Source organism: Sceloporus occidentalis, unplaced genomic scaffold (genome assembly GCF_023333645.1).
Source record: "Sceloporus occidentalis isolate IW3139 unplaced genomic scaffold, rSceOcc1.0.p SCAF_1, whole genome shotgun sequence".
Lineage (NCBI taxonomy): Eukaryota > Metazoa > Chordata > Lepidosauria > Squamata > Phrynosomatidae > Sceloporus > Sceloporus occidentalis.
Genome location: NW_028316981.1, coordinates 97,058,304 through 97,078,690, shown reverse-complemented (window position 1 = coordinate 97,078,690; position 20,387 = coordinate 97,058,304). Strand labels below are relative to the sequence as shown.

At 42.4% G+C, this 20,387-nt stretch overlaps 2 protein-coding genes across 3 annotated transcripts in view; both read left to right on the top strand.

Annotated features, from left to right (window-relative positions):
• Positions 1-1,827: 1,827 nt before the first annotated feature.
• Positions 1,828-11,482, top strand: TXNDC15 (thioredoxin domain containing 15). 2 transcript variants are annotated; one of them, XM_089529824.1, is made up of 5 exons: positions 1,828-1,952; positions 4,727-5,214; positions 7,269-7,432; positions 8,572-8,702; positions 10,265-11,482. In XM_089529824.1, the coding sequence occupies exons 1-5, from the start codon at positions 1,883-1,885 to the stop codon at positions 10,459-10,461; spliced, it is 1,050 nt and encodes a 349-aa protein (XP_089385950.1). In that variant the 5' UTR covers positions 1,828-1,882; the 3' UTR covers positions 10,462-11,482. The 2 variants fall into 2 exon arrangements, with proteins under 2 accessions (XP_089385950.1, XP_089385939.1); XM_089529813.1 differs by having other exon boundaries at positions 4,724-5,214.
• Positions 11,483-14,281: 2,799 nt separating this feature from the next.
• Positions 14,282-20,387, top strand: part of PCBD2 (pterin-4 alpha-carbinolamine dehydratase 2) — a 52,986-nt gene continuing 46,880 nt past the window's right edge. Inside the window, exon 1 of the mRNA XM_089529800.1 lies at positions 14,282-14,486. Within this exon, the coding sequence (XP_089385926.1) occupies positions 14,388-14,486 (99 nt within the window). The 5' untranslated portion in view covers positions 14,282-14,387. The remainder of the gene's footprint in view (positions 14,487-20,387) is intronic.

Here is a 20,387-nt window from a genome sequence, read left to right as displayed (position 1 = left end):
CATCCATTGTTCCGGGTCCTGTTCTCTGCAGCAGCAGAAAACAAGTTTGCTCCATCCTCAATATGACATCCCTTCAATACCTAAGTAGGCCTAAACATACTTAACTCCCTGAGTTGTTCCTCATAGGGCATGGTTTCCATTCTTTTGCCTTTTCATCCTTTATTTTATTCTTTCTCCTCTCATTTTAATCCTTTCTTCCCTTCTCTTACCAACAGGCATCCTCTCTGGGATTTCCTTTCCTTTTTAAGCAGGTAGTTTGGGGGAAATAGGGCTCTTTCTGTGCAGGCTTGGTACCCCATTGGTTTTCCCGGGTGTCCTTCTCTTCCTTTAACTTTGCCCTCCCAAGCTATACAGGGGCTTAATGTCTTTTGCCTATGCTCAGAGGCCTGCCCCCCACTTTTTTTTGCACCTTTACCTCTATACATATATTTTGGTAAAAATCTTGTGAGGGCATTAAAAATACCTTGTGTACCCCTCATATTTCTACACCTGTCAGCACATTAAGAGCCAAACATCTGTATATTACTTTAAATTCAGTAGGACTTCTTTCACCAGTTTATGGTAACCCTAAGGTAAACTTATAACATAGTATGCTTTACAAGATTTGTTCTAAGGCGGCTTGCTTTTGCCTTCCTCTGAGACTGAGAGTGTGTGACTTGCCCAAAATCACCCAGTGGGTTTACATGGCTGAATGGGAGTTTGAGTCCTGTTCTCCAGAGCCATAGTCCAATGCATGACTCAAGTCCGTCTGTCCTGCTGTAATGTTAGGGTTTTTTGGTATGAGTTCTGTCACTGGAGAGCACTCGTTAGCTCAATATATTCATGTAATAAAACTTTTGTTATTGTGAGGGTTTGATACCTTTACATTATCATCTTACTTTTTCATGAATGCAGAGTATTCTTAGGACTTAGGCCAAGTTGCCCTTGGTTAGAGCTGGCCATTGCCATGGTCTGAAATGTCTACACAGATGGGGATTGTCACAGAGAAAGAAGGCGGCTGGGTCCCTTTTAGTATCTGAGATGGTTGTTGAGCCCCTTGGCCAAAGCTGGAAGGCTAGAAGAGGGCATCCTGCCCCTGCGTGCCAGAGGAGAGACCCTCCATGGAAGACGTGTGTGTCAGCTTCTCCTCTGTTCTTCTTGTGTGCCTCCAAGTCATTTCTGATTTACGGTGACCCTAAGGCAAACCTGTCACAGGGCTTCCTTGGCAAGTTTGTGCAGAGGGCGGGGGGGGGGGTTGCCATTGCCATCCTCTGAGGCTGAGAGAGTGTGACTTGCCCAGGCTCAGCTAGGAGGGTTTTCTAGTGCCTCAGTGGGGATTTGAGCCCTGATCTCCAGAGGCATGTAGCCTGACCCTCAAACCACCAGAGGACACTGGCTCTCCTCCTCTCCAAGGCTGAATGCCTGCTGGAGGAATAATCCAGGTGGAGCCCATGCTGGGAGCTGTACTCCTGTGAGGCGCTTTGCCTTCGTTCTCTGTCAGAGAGAGAGTTCCCAGGATCCCCTAGCACTGAGCCGGGGCAGGTAGAGTGGCGTCCAGCTGGATTCCGCCTCTGCAGTGCGGATGCAGGCAGCCTCCGTCCCTGGGAAGGAGGAACAGCCACAACATGGAGGCTGGGCTGCCTCTCCCTTTCCCTCTCCAAGGGCCCCAGCAGCCCTCCTCCCGACCCGCGACAGGCGCCACCGGGAACTGCGAGCCCGCATTCAACGCCGGAGGAGGAATCCGGTTTAAGTGGCATACATGGCTCCATGCTGTGGAATTTTGGGAACTGTAGTTCCATTCATTAAACTTCGATTCCCAGAATTCCTCTTCCGCCCCGGAAGCGGAAACGAGCCAAGGCCGGAAGCCGGAAGCGATGCTAGGAAGCGGCGTTGGCTGGCGAGGATGAGGCCCCGGTGGTCCCTCTGGGGGGCTGCCCTGCTGCTGCTGCTGCTGCTGGGGGGGCTCCTGGCCGGTAAGGAAGGAAGGGTTAATGCGGGTCGGCACCGCTGTCGCTGCCCTGAGGCCCAGTGCTAGGGAATCCTGGGAACTGTAGTTTCGTGAGGCGTTTAGCCCTGGTGCACAATAAACTGCAGTTAGGGCAGTTAAAGCGGTCTCAAACTGGGTTATTTCTGCAGTGTGTTTTGGGCCGAAGTGCGGGTGCCGCCCGCCTGTCCCTGGGGTGGGCCATGCCAGCTGGCTCATGCCGCTGTGCCAAGGCGCTGGTGGCGGTGGGCAGCCAGAGCTTGCCCTGAAACCTTCCCGCCTCCCGCCTCACTGAGCACTTGCTGAAAGGTACCTTTGTATGTTTTGGAGACTGACTTGGAAGAGACCCAAAAGGCCACCCAGCCCAACCCCATTCTGCCATGCAGGAACTCACAATCAGAGTACCCTCTGTTTAAAAACCTCCAAAGAAGAGGCTCCGCCACTCTCTGAGTCGGCATATTGCACCTTTGAACAACTCTTACTATCAGGGAGTAGTACTTCCTAATGGTGAGGTGGACTCTCTTTTCCTGTGGCTCCAATCCATTGCTCTGCCTCCCATTTCCCTCCAGAAACCTTGCCTTGTGACATTGCCCGCCACATATGTTCCCCCATGGTACTCAGACTTTTATCTTTGGCACCCTCCCCACCCTTTGCATCTGCATGCTCCCCACTCCACATCTACGAATGAAATATATTGGTTTTTTAATGTCATATTTTCGTCCGCACATTCATGTATATTCATATTTTAAAAGGAAATAATGGCCTGTTACAGACAGCCAAAATAAAGCTGCTTCGAGTCACAGTGGAGGTATGGTGTTTCAATGATGCATGCGTCCTAAGAGTCCAGAAGTCGCACCAAAGCCACACTTCAGCCCTAAGGACTGGAGCGTGACTTTGGTGTGGCTTCTGGACTCTTAGGACGCATGCATCATTGAAACACCATATCTCCACTGTGACTCGAAGCAGCTTTATTTTGGCTGTCTGTAACAGGCCAATAACAGTCAGCGTGATGGAGTGGTTTGAGCATTAGACTGTGACTCTGGAGAACAAGGTTTGAATCCCCGCTTGGCCATGTCAACCCACCAGGTGCCTCTGGGTAAATCACGCTCTCTCAGCCTCAGACGGTTTCGAGGACAAACCCCCTCTGAAGAAACTTGCCAAGAAAACCCTATGATAGTTACACCTTAGGGTTGCCATAAGTTGGAAATGACTTCAAGGCACACAACATCAACAACAATGGAAATAACAGTGTTCCTATTTGAACAATTTTATTTAACATTTAACTCAATGCATTTGTAAATTTTGCACACAGAAAAGTTTGGGAAGAGTAGTAGTAGGGATTAGGGCCTCCATGTTTTGGGGGCGAGGTCCTACCCCACCATTTGCTGTAGGAAACAGAAGTAAGGTCCCCAACATCCTTTTGTTGTTGTTATGCACCTTCGAGTCAATCTCAAAATCCCACAGAATGTCAGGTTTTGGTGCTGGAAAGAGAAGGCAAAGGAGTCTCTTTTCCCTACTTCTTTATAGGATCAGTGGAGGAGTGGCAAGGAAGAGGTTCACATGGGGCCTCAGTTGTATATCCAGCAAGCCATGCGCTGCTTAGGCAAGAGTGCACACTCAGAGACACTTAATGTGGATTAAACAAAATGTCCCAAAGAGGCTCAGAGTGTGTGCTCTTACTTTATGTGTTAAAAATACTGACGGATCATAAAGTTTATAATAATATATTATTCTGCCAAAGGCATTAGTTCTTCTACTCTTGCTGTAATTGTACATGGAAAACATTTGGAGAGTGGTAGCCGGCGTTGGCCTTTGTGTTCCTGGAACGCTGGCACAGAGTTATTGCCTTTTTTGTACAGATACTGAATAGACGACTTGTTTATAGTATTGGATAAACAAAAGCAAAACGATACACAACAACCTACAGCCTGGAGCATGCTTAATTGAAATGCAATAAAACCAGTAAGATCACCGTGCTTCTTGCAGCTGAACTATGAAGGAAGCCCATTCTAGCCATATTTCTAAAAGGTTTCACGTGTGGTTGCTATTGCTTCCTTACTCTGATCATGCAGTTGGTTTTTAATAGACAAAAAGTGTAGGACTGTGAGGGATTTGAATGTCTTCAACTCTAGTGTTGTACAGAGGCAATGTTAACAGCCAAATACGGCTAAAGTGTAGGTGGCTGCAGACTATAGCATGGCACAAGCAAGAACTGAACAAGTTTTTTTGTCAGTTACCTACAGTTTGAGGAAAACTGTCAGTCGAAACCATTTGGATTTGACTTTGGTCAAAAATACTGACTATTTTATGCCAAGTTGTTGTTGCAACCTTTCTTTGTAACAAGGGAGGTAGTTGGTGATGGTACGCGAATGTGTGGGTAATAATTGTCTGTTTTCTTAAAAATTCTTTTGGTTTATTTTATATTTCAGTGGGTTGTAAATTGCATTCACTTCTGCATTGCTGACACACACAAAGCTGTCATACCACTGGTTATGCTAAACTGGGCTAAAAGCATCTGAATAGAGGCATTATTCCTTTATTTAAAAGTTCTTTAGTCTTCAACCTTCACGGTGTGAATGGAACTGGAAGTTCAAGTTATTACACTTATATTACTTAGCTTTCATGTCAAACAAATGTAGATGGGTGTACTCATATTGCATATAGTGAATATTTTATTGATTGATTGATTGATTGATTGATTTAGTATGCTGCCTTTCTCCCAGAAGGGGCCCATAATATTAAATGTTGTATTTTCTGTAGTAGCAGCTGAAACAGATGAAGCTACTGACTTGTTGTCTGACAAGTTAAGCGAAACAACGCCAGCGTTCCCCCCAGAAAGCAGTCATGTGCATGCAAGGCAAGATGGGCCTAAAGAACCAATACGGTACAGGACGGCAGAGATTGCTGACGCTATGATGGGTAACAGCATGCCAGCAGGTCAATCAGTGGAACTTTCCGTTATTCCAGCTAAGATAAAGGAAGGATATGTCTCTAAGATGGACACTGGCACCTGTGATGCAGCAGTCGATGGTGAATGCAGCGCACAAGAAGTTGTTTCATCTTTATCTCAGCCAGGATCTCATGCTCAGGAGACACTAGTAGAACAACCTGTAGTTCTGGAAGCAGTGCATCCTATATCAGCAGAGGACTCTAATAGTACAGACAGTATGAAAACTCCAAAAGTGAACTGTGAGGAAAGAAACATTACAGGAATGACAAATTTCACATTACAAATCTTGAGTATTTCCCAAGTAAGTGGAAAACATTCTCATAGATTTCTACGTATGTTATGCAGTTTTATTTTGTGAGTATTTTACTTCCCTGTTGACATTTTACATAGCACAGCTCTCCTTTTAAATCTGGGAAGGATTACAGAGTATAACGATTCTGAGAAGAAAGAAGATGGATAGCATTTGTGGTTTTATATTGTACGTCCTCCCCGCCTCCAACTCTAAAGTCTCCTTCCAAAGTTTTGTGCCACTTCCCTTACATTTCACTTTGGGAGCATCTCATAAGGTTTTCCCCTTATAAATAGCCCACATATTTACTTTCACATCGTTTTAATTAAAATGTGCAAGTTCCTGGAGACATGATTGATAATAGTACCCCAGACTGTTTTGGAAATAAACATTCTGTTTGAAACTACAGATTTAAAAATGGATTTATATTTTAAAGTCAGGTAGAAACTCCTTGATGCCTGCTTTGTATTTCTGAAGAAATCAATTGTTTGTCTCCTCCGCAATCTTCAAGAGTTAGATTTGAGTGATCTGGAACTGTCTTTTGAACGTATTATTATTTTTAGGTATTTGGAAGTTGCCATTTTGTTTTTTATGCGCCCCCCTAAAATATTAAAACTTGGAAACTCACAGTAAACTTTACAGAAAACACTGCTTTATTGTTGAGATCATAGGCAGACATGCTGGTTCATTATTACTGAGAGTTAGTGTAGCCCAGGTTTTAGAAGGCTCAGTTTGGAGCCAGGAACTGCCCAGGTAAAACTGTGCCTCTGCCATGGATTCATCAAGATGCTTCAGTCCTCCTTCTGCAATACATGAATAATATAAAAAGGACCAGACTTTAAAGTTATTGAGAATTTGAACCATATAATGGATTTTGATGCTACTGTTTACATTATATGTGGTGTTGGTAAAATGCATATTCTGAAGCACTAGTATTGATTACTGTTAGATACAGGATATAAATTATTAATCCAGGGCAGTATATGTGCTATACTGTTGTTTTCAAAAGTGTAAGTTAGTAATATTCTGTCTTATATAAAGCTTTTATACACAGATGCTATTTTAGTAGATTTTGGCAGGAAAGTTGATTCCTATTTTATGATTTGATAGGATCTGAATTTGAATATTATTTTATGCTCAGTGGTTAAAACATATTTAAGTTACACTTTAATGTTTTCATACCCTTGTCTTTTCTGTAAACAAACAAACAAACAAAAAAACAATAAGAGCAAACCAGTGTGAGGCATCTGAATGAATTGTGCTTTGTACTAATGGTGGAGAACAGCAACACTGATACTTATAAAGACATTATTTGGTGAACACCAAGTCCTCTAATTCATTCTACGGCAGTTGTACAGACAACCTGGAAAGAAACTTTTTTGTACTGTCAGCATGGGAAATTCTGTCTTGCATATAGAACTACTACATTAATTTCCTGAGGAGGAATTGTAAGCAGTGGCGTCACTAGGGGGGGTGCACACCCTGAGGAGGTAACACTTCTGCTCCCGAAACACTTACCTTTTGGCAAAAACGGGCTGTGGCATTCATCTACTTCCCTTTAAAATGCTTTAAGAGATGGGGGAAGTGGGGTGAAGCTCAGTGGGAGGAGAAAGGAGAGGCCTCAGAATGTTTTAAAATAAAATTTTCAAATTTCAAATTTTAATTTTTTTTGAAAATTTTAAATTTAATTTTTTTAATTCTTTTAAAATGTTCTTTAAAACATTACATTGTAACGAAATCTTCACAATATATATGTAAATGCATTTAGGTTGCACATATGATATTGCAATTTTGATAATTTTAAATTTTTCTAGCTGTTTATGTTCCAACTATTAGTACTGTATTACATTCATTCGTATATGGGGATTACAGTTTACAAGTAACATTAGTTCAAAAAAGCATTACTAAGAATTCTGTATGGTGTGAAAAGGGAGGAGGACAGTGGGGTGTGTGTGTGACACCATGAGTTACTGCACCGAGTAATACCAAACCTAGTGATGCCACTGATTGTGAACAGTAACATCAAAGTCTATATAATGTGAATTCTTTTTTAAATTCTCTCATAGGATTTAATGGAATTCTTAAATCCAAATGGCAGTGACTGTACCTTAGTCTTGTTCTATACCCCTTGGTGCCGTTTCTCTGCAAATCTAGCTCCTCATTTTAATTCCTTGCCACGAGCATTCCCAACTCTTCATTTCCTGGCCTTGGATGCTTCTCAACACAGCAGGTAACTATTATTTATATATAATTATTTTTATTTTATTTATCTTTCCTGGTATAGGGACTCAAGGCGACATATGTAATAGTATAACTCTATATACCTTCAGGACTATTCTATTGGAGTTACTGCCTGTCACATTTTGTGTTGTGAACAGATGTGTTAAAATACATAGCTTTGCCTGAGAGGTTTCTGTCTCCTTCTGCTTTCATCTTTACTGGAATTCTTGAAAAAATGCTTATATTTTGTGTTTCTTGTATAAATTTGTAGTGCATATTGTAGACTAGTGAAGATAATCATATTGTCCTCCATATGCTGTTGAACTGCAAGTCCCAGAAGACCTAGCTGAAATGGTTAGTGATGAAGAATGCTGAGAATTGCAGTCACAACAACATATGGTAGGGTCCATGATTTCATGCCTTCTATAGGCTACACATAAATACTGTCATCCAGTTACAATATTTTCTACTATCTGTATTGAAGGGAAATATTTTCAGGTTTGTAATGAAAATTAATAAATAATAATAATAATAATAATAATAATAATAATAATAATAATACATTTTATTTATAGACCGCTATTCCGCAATGATCATAGCAGTGTACAGTAAAAAATTGCAATACAATACAAAATACAATGTGACAGTTAAAGGAGGGAGAAGTCTCATCCTTCAGGCAGTCCCTGATGTTGCTGGGTCTGCCTGATCGCTCCCTCTGAGGCCAAGATGACAGTTAAGGAGGGAGGGGCCTCTTCCTTCAGGCAGTCCTTGATGGAGCTGGGTCTGCCTGATCGCTCCCTCTGAGGCCAAGATGACAGTTAAGGAGGGAGGGGCCTCTTCCTTCAGGCAGTCCTTGATGGAGCTGGGTCTGCCTGATCGCTCCCTCTGAGGCCAAGATGACAGTTAAGGAGGGAGGGGCCTCTTCCTTCAGGCAGTCCTTGATGGAGCTGGGTCTGCCTGATCGCTCCCTCTGAGGCCAAGATGACAGTTAAGGAGGGAGGGGCCTCTTCCTTCAGGCAGTCCCTGATGTTGCTGGGTCTGCCTGATCGCTCCCTCTGAGGCCGAGATGACAGATTACTCTGTTATTTTGTCCTGGAGTTAAGTGAGAGACATATTTAGTAAAGCTGGCATTCTCTTGTGTCTTCACAGTTTGTCAACCAGATTTGGAACCGTGGCTGTTCCCAACATCCTCCTTTTTCAAGGAGCTAAGCCCATGGCAAGATTTAATCATACAGATCGAACCTTGGAAATACTGAAGGCTTTCATTTTTAATCAGACAGGTAAGATAGTCATGTTTAACAGAATTGTAGAATTTATAGTCTGACACACTCTAGCAGTAGGTTTAATTTAGATTTCTCAGGAACCTTGACGTTGCTTTCTGTTAGGCTTGTACTAGGAGATTCTTTTCAACTTTGATCAAGATGTAGGATTTGTGAAGATGACAGAAGAATGTAGCCCTGTGCACATTTTTCACCAGCAAGAAAGCAGTGCAATGTGATATGTTCATGTTCAGCATCAGAATGCTCTGTTCCATGCTTCTCCTCCTCATTTCCCATCATCCAGAACAGACACCCAACCATCTGTATTTGCTGAATATACTTTATCTTCATTGGATGCTATTCAGTTTTTGTGTCTGAAAGTGTTTTTCTACCTTTAAAAACTTAGAGGTCTCTAATTCTGCATGATGATGATGATGATGATGATGATGATGATAATAATAATAATAATACATTTTATTTATAGACTGCTATTCCGCAAGGAATCATAGCGGTGTACAGTAAAAAATTGCAATACAATACAAAATACAATGTGACAGTTAAAGGAGGGAGAAGTCTCGTCCTTCAGGCAGTCCTGATGTTGCTGGGTCTGCTCGATCGCTCCCTCTGAGGCCGAGATGACAGTTGAGGAGGGAGGGGCCTCTTCCTTCAGGCAGTCCCCGATGTTGCTGGGTCTGCCTGATCGCTCCCTCTGAGGCCGAGATGACAGTTGAGGAGGGAGGGGCCTCTTCCTTCAGGCTGTCCCCGATGTTGCTGGGTCTGCCTGATCGCTCCCTCTGAGGCTGAGATGACAGTTAAGGAGGGAGGAGCCTCTTCCTTCAGGCTGTCCCCGATGTTGCTGGGTCTGCCTAATCGCTCCCTCTGAGGCTGAGATGACAGTTAAGGAAGGAGGAGCCTCTTCCTTCAGGCTGTCCCTGATGTTGCTGGGTCTGCCTGATCGCTCCCTCTCATGATGGTGTCTCCTTGCTTCTCAGTATTCCTGTTTTGCCTACAGCTGCATCCACACTGCAGAAACAATTCAGTTTGACACTGCTTTAACTGCTCTAGCTCTGTGCTGTGGGATCCTGGGATTTATAGTTTGTTGTGGCACCAGAGATCTCTGGCAGAGAAGGCTAAATGTCTCACAAGACTACAATTCCCAGAATTCCATAGCACTGAGCCATGGCAGCTAAAGTAGTGTCAAACTGGATTATTTCTGCAGTGTAGATAACAGCCACGCTCACAACTCAGCATTTGAAGACAGGAATTAGGAGAAGGCATAACTGACCTTCTAATGGACTAGCGAACAAAGAAGTATTTGTAAAAATAACATATTCCTACAATGGTAAGCAATATATATATATAAATCTGAGAATCACATTTTGCATGATAGTGATAGTTAACATCTGTTAGTGTGGTACAGAAATATATAGTGAAATCTACAGAGCTCAAATAACATTAGGGCAGGTAGTAGTGAATGAAATTATTTGAATGTTAATTGGTAAATGTAGATGCTTGCAAATATCTATAGTACAAATCATTTGTTTAATCTTACATCAAGCTAATAAATGGTATTTTTCTTTCAGGGATAGAGCCCAAGGCTGATGTGACAGTCACTGAAGAAGATCAGGCTGGTCCCTTGCCCAGCACACTGAGTAGAGGAGTAGACTGGCTTCTTTTATTTTCTTTATTGTTTCTTATCAGTTTCATCATGTATGCTACCATTCGTACTGAGAGTATTCGGTGGTTAATACCTGGTCAAGATCAGGAGCATCAGGAATGACATGTAAAACAAGAACTCTTGTATTTTCATAACAAGTTAAAAGTACATAAAATTGAACAATGGATCAACTCTTTGCCTTCTTTTGAGCCAGAACTGTGTTCGTCATATATTCAAAATCACACAGCATCACTTTGCTGTTAATATTTATAGTGGAGATATGAAAAGGTGCAGCAGAAAATAAAATGGTGATGAGCAAGTTTTCTATAATGTTTTCCTTGTATTCAAGTTTCTTACACACTCCAGACCCGCATGCCTTTTTAAAAAAATGAATGTATCATTCATTTTAATGAGTGTTGGACTACCTCTTGACCTCTCAGTACATTAAGTAGATGACCATAACACAGAAACTGCAGGAAAATTTTGCACAATGGAAAATGACTACAGGTACCTAAGGTTGTAGTGTGGAAATACCAGATGTTAAGTGTGAAATTTACATTCTGGAAAGTTCTCACATGCTTCTGCCCGAAAGTTTTGCAACTCAGATGCTTTTCAAAGACGTGTTGACGTGTAAGTTATGTTGGGTTGCAGTAACTGACTAGGTGCTTCCCTACTTGTACTAATTAATGTTAACTAGGAAATTTATCAGAATGAGCTTTCCTAGTTGCTTGGCTATATCCAGGGACTGTTTTTGGATGTATGGTGCCACTAGTTAGAGATGTGATACATAGACACTTTCATAATTGTGGTACTTTAATGAGAATATTTAAATGAGAGTGCTGCAATTCAAGCGTCAGAACATTAAAGGAAAGTTTCATTAATTTTTGATATGTAAAATTTAAAATTTGTGGCTGAACTTGCAGTATAGGTTTTTGCTTCCTAAAAGCAAGACGGCACACAAAAATAAACTGCTGTAATTGGGAAAAATGTACATTGTTTTGTGCTTAGCAATGTTATAACTTAAGCATTGCTGTGAATCTATGTAAATTTTAAAGTGTCTGTGCTTTTTACAGTTTGGGTTTGTATCGTGTTGACGTTTATGTTGTAACTAAAATAATTTGAATAAACAAAAAAATTCAAGCTAGTTGTACTGTGCTGTAGGTTGCAGCCACTTTACCTGTCTGTTCGATGACATGCCTTGTCTCAGTGGAACAAAGTGAAGGGAATTCCTCCTCCACCCTGTGACACTTCTTGTACTCTCAAAATCTGATCTTGGCCCATTATTTATATCTTGCCGTTCTCCCAGGCTGGAAGGCAAAGCAGCTTACAATAGTAAAACACATATAGGGTTAATCCGCACTGCAGAAATAATGCAGTTTGACACTGCTTTAACTGCCATGGCTCAATGTTATGGAATTTTGGGATTTGCAGATTGTTGTGGCACCAGAGCTCTTTGACAGGGAAGACTAAATGTCTCACAAAACTACAAATGTGCAGTTTTGTGAACCTTCTCTGCTAGCTCTGGTGCCACAATAAACTATGGTACAAATCCCAGGATTCCATAGGATGGAGCCATGGCCGTTAAAATGGTGTCAAACTGCATTACTTCTTCAGTGTGGATGCAACCATAGTTAAAAAACACAGAATCCAAGATAAAAACGGTATTAAATAACAGAATTACCTAATTAAAATAAATGTATTAAAACCTTACTTTAAAACAGTCTGGAATATCAGTTTTCAAAGGGACCCTGCAGCACCTTTGACATCCACTGTGCAAAAAAAATTGTAGCATAATCTTTTTAAAACTTGTTCTGGTAGACTTGCTGCATCTGAGGAAGCAGACTTACCAGTAAGTCTACGAAAGAGTATGCTGCAATAACTTTCACTGGTTCAACTGTCATGGCTCCATCCTGTAGAATCCTGGGATTTGTTGTTTGCTGTGTGACCAGAACTGTGACAGGGAAGGCAAAATATCTCACAAAACTACAATTCCCAGAATTCCATTGCAATGGCAGTTAAAGTGTCAAACTGCATTAATTCCACAGTGTGGATACAGCCACCATTAGTCTCAAAGGTGTGATGATATCCCTTTGATATGGGAAGATAAGTTCGTTCAAATGCCAGATACTGTCATCGGCCTTTCTTTGTTTTTAGGGTTGTCAGAGCGAAAACTGAAGTGGATTCTGGTACTTTTAATGACTGTGTGTGTTGTCATGTGCCTTCCAGTTATTTCCAACTTATGGTGTGCCTAAGGCGAACCTGTCATGGGGTTTCCTTGGCAGGATTTGTCAATAGGCAGGGTGACCACAGGCCTTACTTTTCCAGGTCCTTCTGTCCAGGAAGAATTCCAAAAGCTCCCCCATTTTGAGCATGACTGAGAAGCATGAATGTACATTTCTATGAGTTTTTTTTCCTGGTTTTATGGGGTCATGCCCTCCATTCTTTCCTGACTGTCCTCAAGTTTGCAAGGCCTGGTCCTCCTTTTTGAGGACATCTGGCTGCCCTGTTCAGAGGAGGTTTGCCATGGCCTTCCCCTGAGAGGAGCAAATTTCAGCAGGGCTTGCTTGGTTACCTGCAAGAAATACCTGCTTCCACGCAGCCAGGAGCTGGATCCAGGGTCCAAAACACACTGCAGAAATAACCCAGTTTGAGACCACTTTAACTGCCCTGGGTCAGTGCTAAGAAGTCCTGGGAACTTTAGTTTTGGGAGAGACACTTAGCCTCCTCTGTCACAGAGCTCCATTGCTGCAACAAACTACAGTTCCCAGGACTCCCTAGCACTGAGCCAGGGGAGTAAATGCGGTCTCAAACTGGATTATTTCTGCCATGTGTTTTGGACCCAGTTTTCCTTCCAGTAACCCAATGCTCACAAAAACCATGGGCACCCAACAACACTTAACATAATGCCCCTTTGCCTCCCCCCCGGCTGCCTTTCCCTGCCCTCTGCCAAGCACCCAGGAGGGAATTCTGGGCACCAGAGCTCCCAACAACAAGCCACAGTTCCCAGAATCCCATAGTATGGAGACAGAGCAGCTAAAGCGGTGTCAAAATGGATTATTTCTGCAGTGCAGATTGCATCTTGTTAGACCTAGGAAACACCGGCAAAACCCAGCTCATCCAAGTGTCTCCCTAGATGTGACAAACAATTCTGTATTCTAGTTGTATGCTGAGCAAAGTAAATGTGTGTATGACCATCTGATGATATTCTTATGAGTATCCAGTCCAGACATAGTGGTCACCAAACTGTGCTCTTTAAGGGATTTTGGACTTCAACTCCCAGAATCCTAGCTATTGATCAACAGGGCTGAGGCTTCTGGGAGATGAAGTCAATAATAATAATAATAATAATAATAATAATAATAATAATGCTTAATTACAGTATTCCTTGCACAGAGCTAGCATTTATAGTATTTACATTTGCTATATTTTATTCTTTGAATGTGATACGCATCATGTTTAATTATTTTTCATAGAATGTATGCCATAGGCTGGTTTATTTTATCTATTTTAATTGATTATATGTACGATCATACCATGTCAATTTATAATTTATAAATACATTTATAAATATCTTAATATATTATATTAAAATATTAATATATTATATCTTAATAATAAGAAAAATGTGGGCCCTTTAAGAGATTTGGACTTCATTTCCCAGAAGCCTCAGCCACGTTGGCCAATAGTGTGGGATTCTGGGAGCTGGAGTCCAAAACCCCTTAAAGAGCAGAGTTTGGGGAACAGCGAGTGAGAATGAAGAGGATGAAGGCTGAATCACCTTTGCCTGTTTCCAAAGAGTTCAGTGGTCCCCAAACGGTGCCCTTTAAGAGTTTTTGGACTTCAACTCCCAGAATCCCAGACTATTGGCCAACATGGCTGAGGCTTCTGGGAGATGAAGTCCAAAAGCTCTCAAAGGGCCCACAGTTTTGGGACCACTGAGTTACTTAGCCAGCTCTGAGCACTGTACTGTATGTAGAACTGCAGTGGGGGGCCTCCTTGGCTGGGGCTTCCGCCTCTCTTCCATCCAGCGGGAGGCGCGGCCTGGAGCCATGCTGGGCCTGGCAGCAGGAGGAGGAGGAGGAGGAGGAGGGCTGAGATTGAGAAGGCTGCTCCTGGCTGCAGCAGGCCTGAGGGAGCTCTCCGCCATGGTGAGAGGCTGAGGCTGGGAGGAAGGAAGGAAGGAAGGGAGGGAGAGAGGGAGAGAGCAGCAGCAGCAGCAGTAGCAGCAGCAGGAGGAGGGACTGTGCATGATGCCCACAAAATGTAAGGCGTTTGAGGAAAATGGGGCACATGGCCAAAAGGAAAGCTAAAAGCACCAGTATAAAGAGTAAATCTGTGCTTCTTAGTCCCTGCCCAAAATGGAGGACATTTAGGAATGCCTCCTGGACAGGGAATAAAAGCTAAATACACTAGTATAAAGGTAAATTCGTGCTTCTTACTCCTTGCTCAAAATGGAGGACATTTAGGAATAACTCCTGGGCAGAAGGCTGAAATGTAGGACATGTCCTGGAAAAGGAGGACCTCTAGTCACCCTGATGGGGTCCCCTTTCGGCATATGGCCACCCCATGGACTTCATAGGGTTTTCTTGGGCAAGGGATATACAGAGCTGTGTGTGGGCTGCAGTGTTGCCAAGAAGCCTCGAAGATCATTCCCCAAACGTTTGGCCAAAACTCACCAAATCCCCCCCCCCCCCGAATCTCACCAAATACTTATTTCAACTCTCAAAATTAGCATTAAAACCAATCACCAAAATCACACCAAAGGCTCTGAAAAGTACCCATTTCGGTGTGAAAGTCACCAGATTGGCAACAGTAGATGGGGTGGTGCCCTCAAATCGCTTCCTACTTATAGTGACCCTAAGGCCACGAACCTCTCCTGGGGTTGACTTGGCAGGCTTCATCAGAGGAGGTTTCCCCTTGCCTTCCCCTGAGGAGGCTGAGAGAGTGTGACATGCCCAAGGTGGGCTTCCCTGGCCAGGAATCGAACTCTGGTCTGCAGGGGCACAGTCCAGCACTGAAACCACTATGCCACAGTAGCATCCATTACATTTCTGAAGGACCCACAGTCACCTGCTATTTGTGGTGACTCTTAATTTGGCCTAATTTGAATGTCCTCTATTTTGAGCATGACTAAGAAGCATCAATCTACATCTACATGAGTGTTTTAGCTTTTATTTTGTAATGGCCTACATTTTTCTTGAATGTGCTACATTTTGTGGTTCCTTGTCCTCCTTGTGGTTATGACATCTGGTCACCCTGCCGCAGCCTCAAAAGAAGGCCGTGACAAACCCCATTTGAAGAAACTTGCCAAGAAAACTCCATGATATGTTCACCTTTGGGTCGCCATAAGTTGAAAACGACTTGAAGGAATACAACAGCACCAACACAAGCTTGTCAGTACTGCATAATCTTAAATGGTGAACACTTAGAGTAACGGGATGGTATGATATAATGAAATAAGGGGCAATGGGAAATTATTATTAGTGTTGTTTGCATGACCAATGGTGCTTAAGGTAAGAATTTCTACATTAATAGTTCTCCCTTCCTCAACAGAGCTCAGTGTAGCAGGTATATTTTCCCCATTTTATCCTCACAACCGTATGATGGAAGGCTGAGAAAGCAATTCTCCTATATTCACCTAGTAAAATGCACTGTTGATCTGAATTTTTAATCCAAAGGCCACCACCCACCCCCATTCCAAGTCTGAATCTTAGCTTTAGTATTACTTATAAAACCTACAGTAATGTGCTAATAACTCAAAATATTGACATCTTATAATACATACATTGCTAGTAGAAACAGAAGGGCAGATTAGATTAAATTAGGGATATAATTAGGACTTTTTATCTGAATCAGGAGTGGGCAGCTGTGGGAAACTAGGAGGCCTCACTAGGCCCCTAGAAGACTTTGAAGGGCCATACCTGCTCCTGCTTCCCTCCCAAATGATTATTGTTTTCCCCCAAACACCATGTTTTGGGCTTCAAAAAGGCATCTCCTCAGTTTTAAAGTCTGCATGTTAAAAGGGATCTAGGAGTCTTTGTAGACCACAAGTTGAACATGAGTCAACAATGTGATGTGGCAGCTAAAAAGGCCAGTGTGATTCTAGGCTGCATCAATAGAAGTATAGTGTCTAGACCAGTGGTCCCCAAACTGTGCTCTTTAAGGGACTTTGGACTTCAGCTCCCAGAATCCCAGACTATTAGCCAACGTGACTGAGGCTTCTGGGACCTGAAGTTCAAAATCTCTTCAAGGACACCGTTTGGGGACCACTGGTCTAGATCTAGGGAATTAATAGTGCCACTCAATTGTGCTTTGGTCAGGACTCACCTAGAATACTGTGTCCAGTTCTGGGCACCGCAATTCAAAAAGGATATTGACAAGTTGGAGCGTGTCCAGAGGAGGGTCACCAAAATGGTGAAGGGTCTGGAAACCATGACCTATAAGGAGAGACTTAGGGAGCTGAAGAAGAGAAAGTTAAGAGGTGATATGATAGCCCTGTTTAAGTATCTGAAGGGATGTCATACTGAGGATGGAGCAAGCTTGTTTTCTGCAGCTGCAGAGACTATGCTCAACATTAGGAGGAACTTCCATGAGGACTCTTCCAACTCCATGATTCTATGCAAAATGTGGTGGAAATGCAACCCACGCCCCCTAGTGGACATTTTGGAGCAATTCAAGGCAAAACAATTTTGGGAATTTTTTTGTAAAAATTGTTGTTGACCCCTAGGAGGGCAAGTGGCCACAAATGTGGTAGAAATGCCCCCTTACCCCATATAATTCATTTGCAGGGAATGTGGGCATTCAGAAGCATTCTGCCCCCCCCCCCCCCATTATTTTTGACCAGAGGGGTGGCTATTGCCTACATGCAGCTTGCAGGCTTCACTTTGCCCATCTGTGATCTTGAGGTACATAATATACACTTGTGCAGAACTAAGAAGCAGTTTAATTTTTTACACCAATTCTTTTCAGAACACATTCATCCTTAGCAAACTAATATATGTGCGTGTGTGTGTGTGTATAACGTTGTGGTGAGCAAGCATGGATTATAGTGTGTGTGTGTCTCACTTCAAGTCATCTGTCAATTTATGGTAACCACATGAATTTCATAGGTAAGTAATGCCAATTCCTTCCTCAGAATATAGCTGACAGCTGTGGTGGCAAACCAATGACATGTGTAAAAATCTATCAGTGATACCTTTATTGGCCAACCGAAATGCACATTATACTTGTTGAAAGCTTTCGAAGCTCCATGGGCTTCTTCATCAGGCAAGATGTTACAACCAAACAAGAGGGGGAAAACATGGTTTTTTTAGGGTTTTTCAGGCTATGTGGCTATGCTCTAGAAGAGTTTCTTCCTGACGTTTTGAAGATGCAAGCCACAGATGCTGGTGAAACGTCAGGAAGAAACGCTTCTAGAACACATAGCCCGAAAAACCCACAAAAAAACCATGGATGCCGGTCATGAAAGCCTTCGACTTCACATTGAAAAAAAAAAGCATTGGAGATGTTAGTCAGATGCCTGCATGTTGATTCAGTCCTTAGTAAAGATAGTATACTGGGGAGGATATATTTTGTGCAGGCAGGCTCCTCCTCCTGACCATGTAGCAGTAGGGAGATTTTCAAAGTCCAGGAAATTTAAAGTCCGTTTGCATCTCAACAGGGACCCCTTATTTGCAACCCAGTATGTCCCCATTCCAGTGAGGTCACAAGCCTCTTTGTAGGCAAAGAACAATGGACTCCTCAAGAAGACTCCATGTTTTTGCATCAGGAACATTTTGGTGGTATAGAGGGAAAATATGTAAATTCAGTCCAAATTTAAGAAGAAAAAATTGTTTTACCTTCGTTGGAGGTCCCATTTTGGAGGGCATGTGGAGAGATGGGAGGGTGGGGGGAATAGGAGGAACAGGTGCACACCTCTTCCTCCGCTTTCCCTGCCCTCCCGTCCCTTCAGCTGCCTCTCCAGAGAAGTTAAAGGCACAGGAGGTCAGGGAAGAGGATGAACAGGTGCACGCCTCTTCCTGCTCTCCCCCTTCCTGCTCTCCTGGGCCTTCAGCTGTCTCTGGGGAAGTCCCACCCCTGGGAGTCCTGCCCCCCCTCGGAAGGCAGAAGTCCTACCCCTGGAAGTCCTTCCCCCTGGTGACACCTGGCGGGGGAACGTCTTTGCATTTGGGCACCCGGACTCTAAAAAGTTCACCATCACTGGCCTATAGCACATGGTATATTTTTAAGGTCACTTCTTCAAAGACTAACCAGGCTGGCCCTGCTTAGTTTCCAAGATCAGACAGGGTCTGGTGTCTTTACACCTCTGAAAATCAGCTCTGGAAATGTGAGGAGTCCTCTGGAATAGCATGGGAGATGGTGCAAAGTGGTTTTAAGGAAAAGAAGGAATCAGTGAAAATATCAGACAGGGTTTCAAGCCTTTAGGATACTTAGGAGCTAGTTTATATAGTTGTTGTGAAGGTGCCATCAATCATTTCTGACTTAGGGCGACCCTAAGGTGGCCCTCTATCATAGGTTTTTTTTTTTTTGGCAAGTTTCTTCAGAGCAGGTTTACCATTACCATCGTTTAAGGCTGAGAGAGTATCATTTCATTTGCCCAAGGTGGGTTTACATGGGATTTGAACCCTGGTTTCCAGAGTCGTAGTCCAACACTCAAACCACTGACTCTCAATATATAGTACAATACATAGATTAGATAGTACTGAGTATAAATTTCAGCGTTCTGAAGATTTCAGCTTTTATTATTTTGTAAAAGACATTTTCAGCCCTGATAGCCCTGGATTTTGAACATTCAGGTAGTGGGATGACAACATAGGGAGAGTTTATCAGAATTTCCAGTGGTCAGGGAGTGACTGTCAGTTGTTCTGCCTAGACCCTTGTTGACCACTAACTACCCCATGACTATCAGAATAATTTTATTAAATAAAAATACTGATATACTCTTTTTGTATATTTACCTAATTAATACTGGGTACATAACGAAACATCTCTTGGCATTGAATTTTATCATTTTAAATATTTTTTATTCATTTTTAACAACTCTATAAAATATAAATCTAAAGAAAGAAATAGAAATAGTTTATAATAAAAAAAAAACTTCCCTACTTAGTTCATCACACACACACACACATATAGCCTTTGTAGTAACTTTACAGCTGTGGCTTTGGGATCAGTGTTTGTTTTGTATTTTAACCCATGTTTGTATTTTAACCCATGTTGTAAGCCGCCCTGATTTTTAGAAGGGCGGGATATAAATAAAAAATTTATTATTATTATTATTTTTTAAAATCTGGTTTCTGTTTCAGTAGATTTTCAACATCCACAAAGCCTGGAAACCTTATTTTGAAATTTTCTGAATCATTAAAGCTACTTTAAATATTTGTTACGAGGTCGTATGCACCACCACTATGTTAGCAGTATGATAGTGCTTCAGATAAGTGTTAACATCAGGTGTTGTTTGCCGTAGTTCATTTTCTGCTGTCCTAAAAGCCTGAGCATCTTTGGTGATAAAATCCCCCCTACATATTCTTTATGATAGAAGTGATCTAGACCTCTTTTAGTAAAGCATTTCTGATGCATTTGCATTGCCATAATTTTCTATAGGGGTTGTCTGAATGATCTCTGAATTAGCAAAATTCACACTTGGCTAGAATAAAGTTAGGGTCAGAGTTTGAAAATCTCAGAGTATGAATAAGGCTGCTGCCATACTGCAGGATTTTGAGACCGCTTTAGCTGCCATGGCTCCATCCTGTGCAATCCTGGGATTGTTGTGGCACCAGACCTTTCTGACAGGCAAGACTAAATATATCACTAAACTACAAATTCTAGAATAGTATAGCATTGAGCCCTGGCAGTTAATGCGGTGTCAAACTGCATTAATTCTGCAGTGTAGATGCAGCCCATGTCGCATAGCAATTCTGTGCCATTTTGTATCTTAAAAAAGAAAGAAAAATGCTACTCCTGTCCCTTGAATTGGGGGAGTTAATTCATTGATGGCTGCCATGCAAGAGAGTATTTTCAAGTAAATATATTGGACTACTAGCCTGATA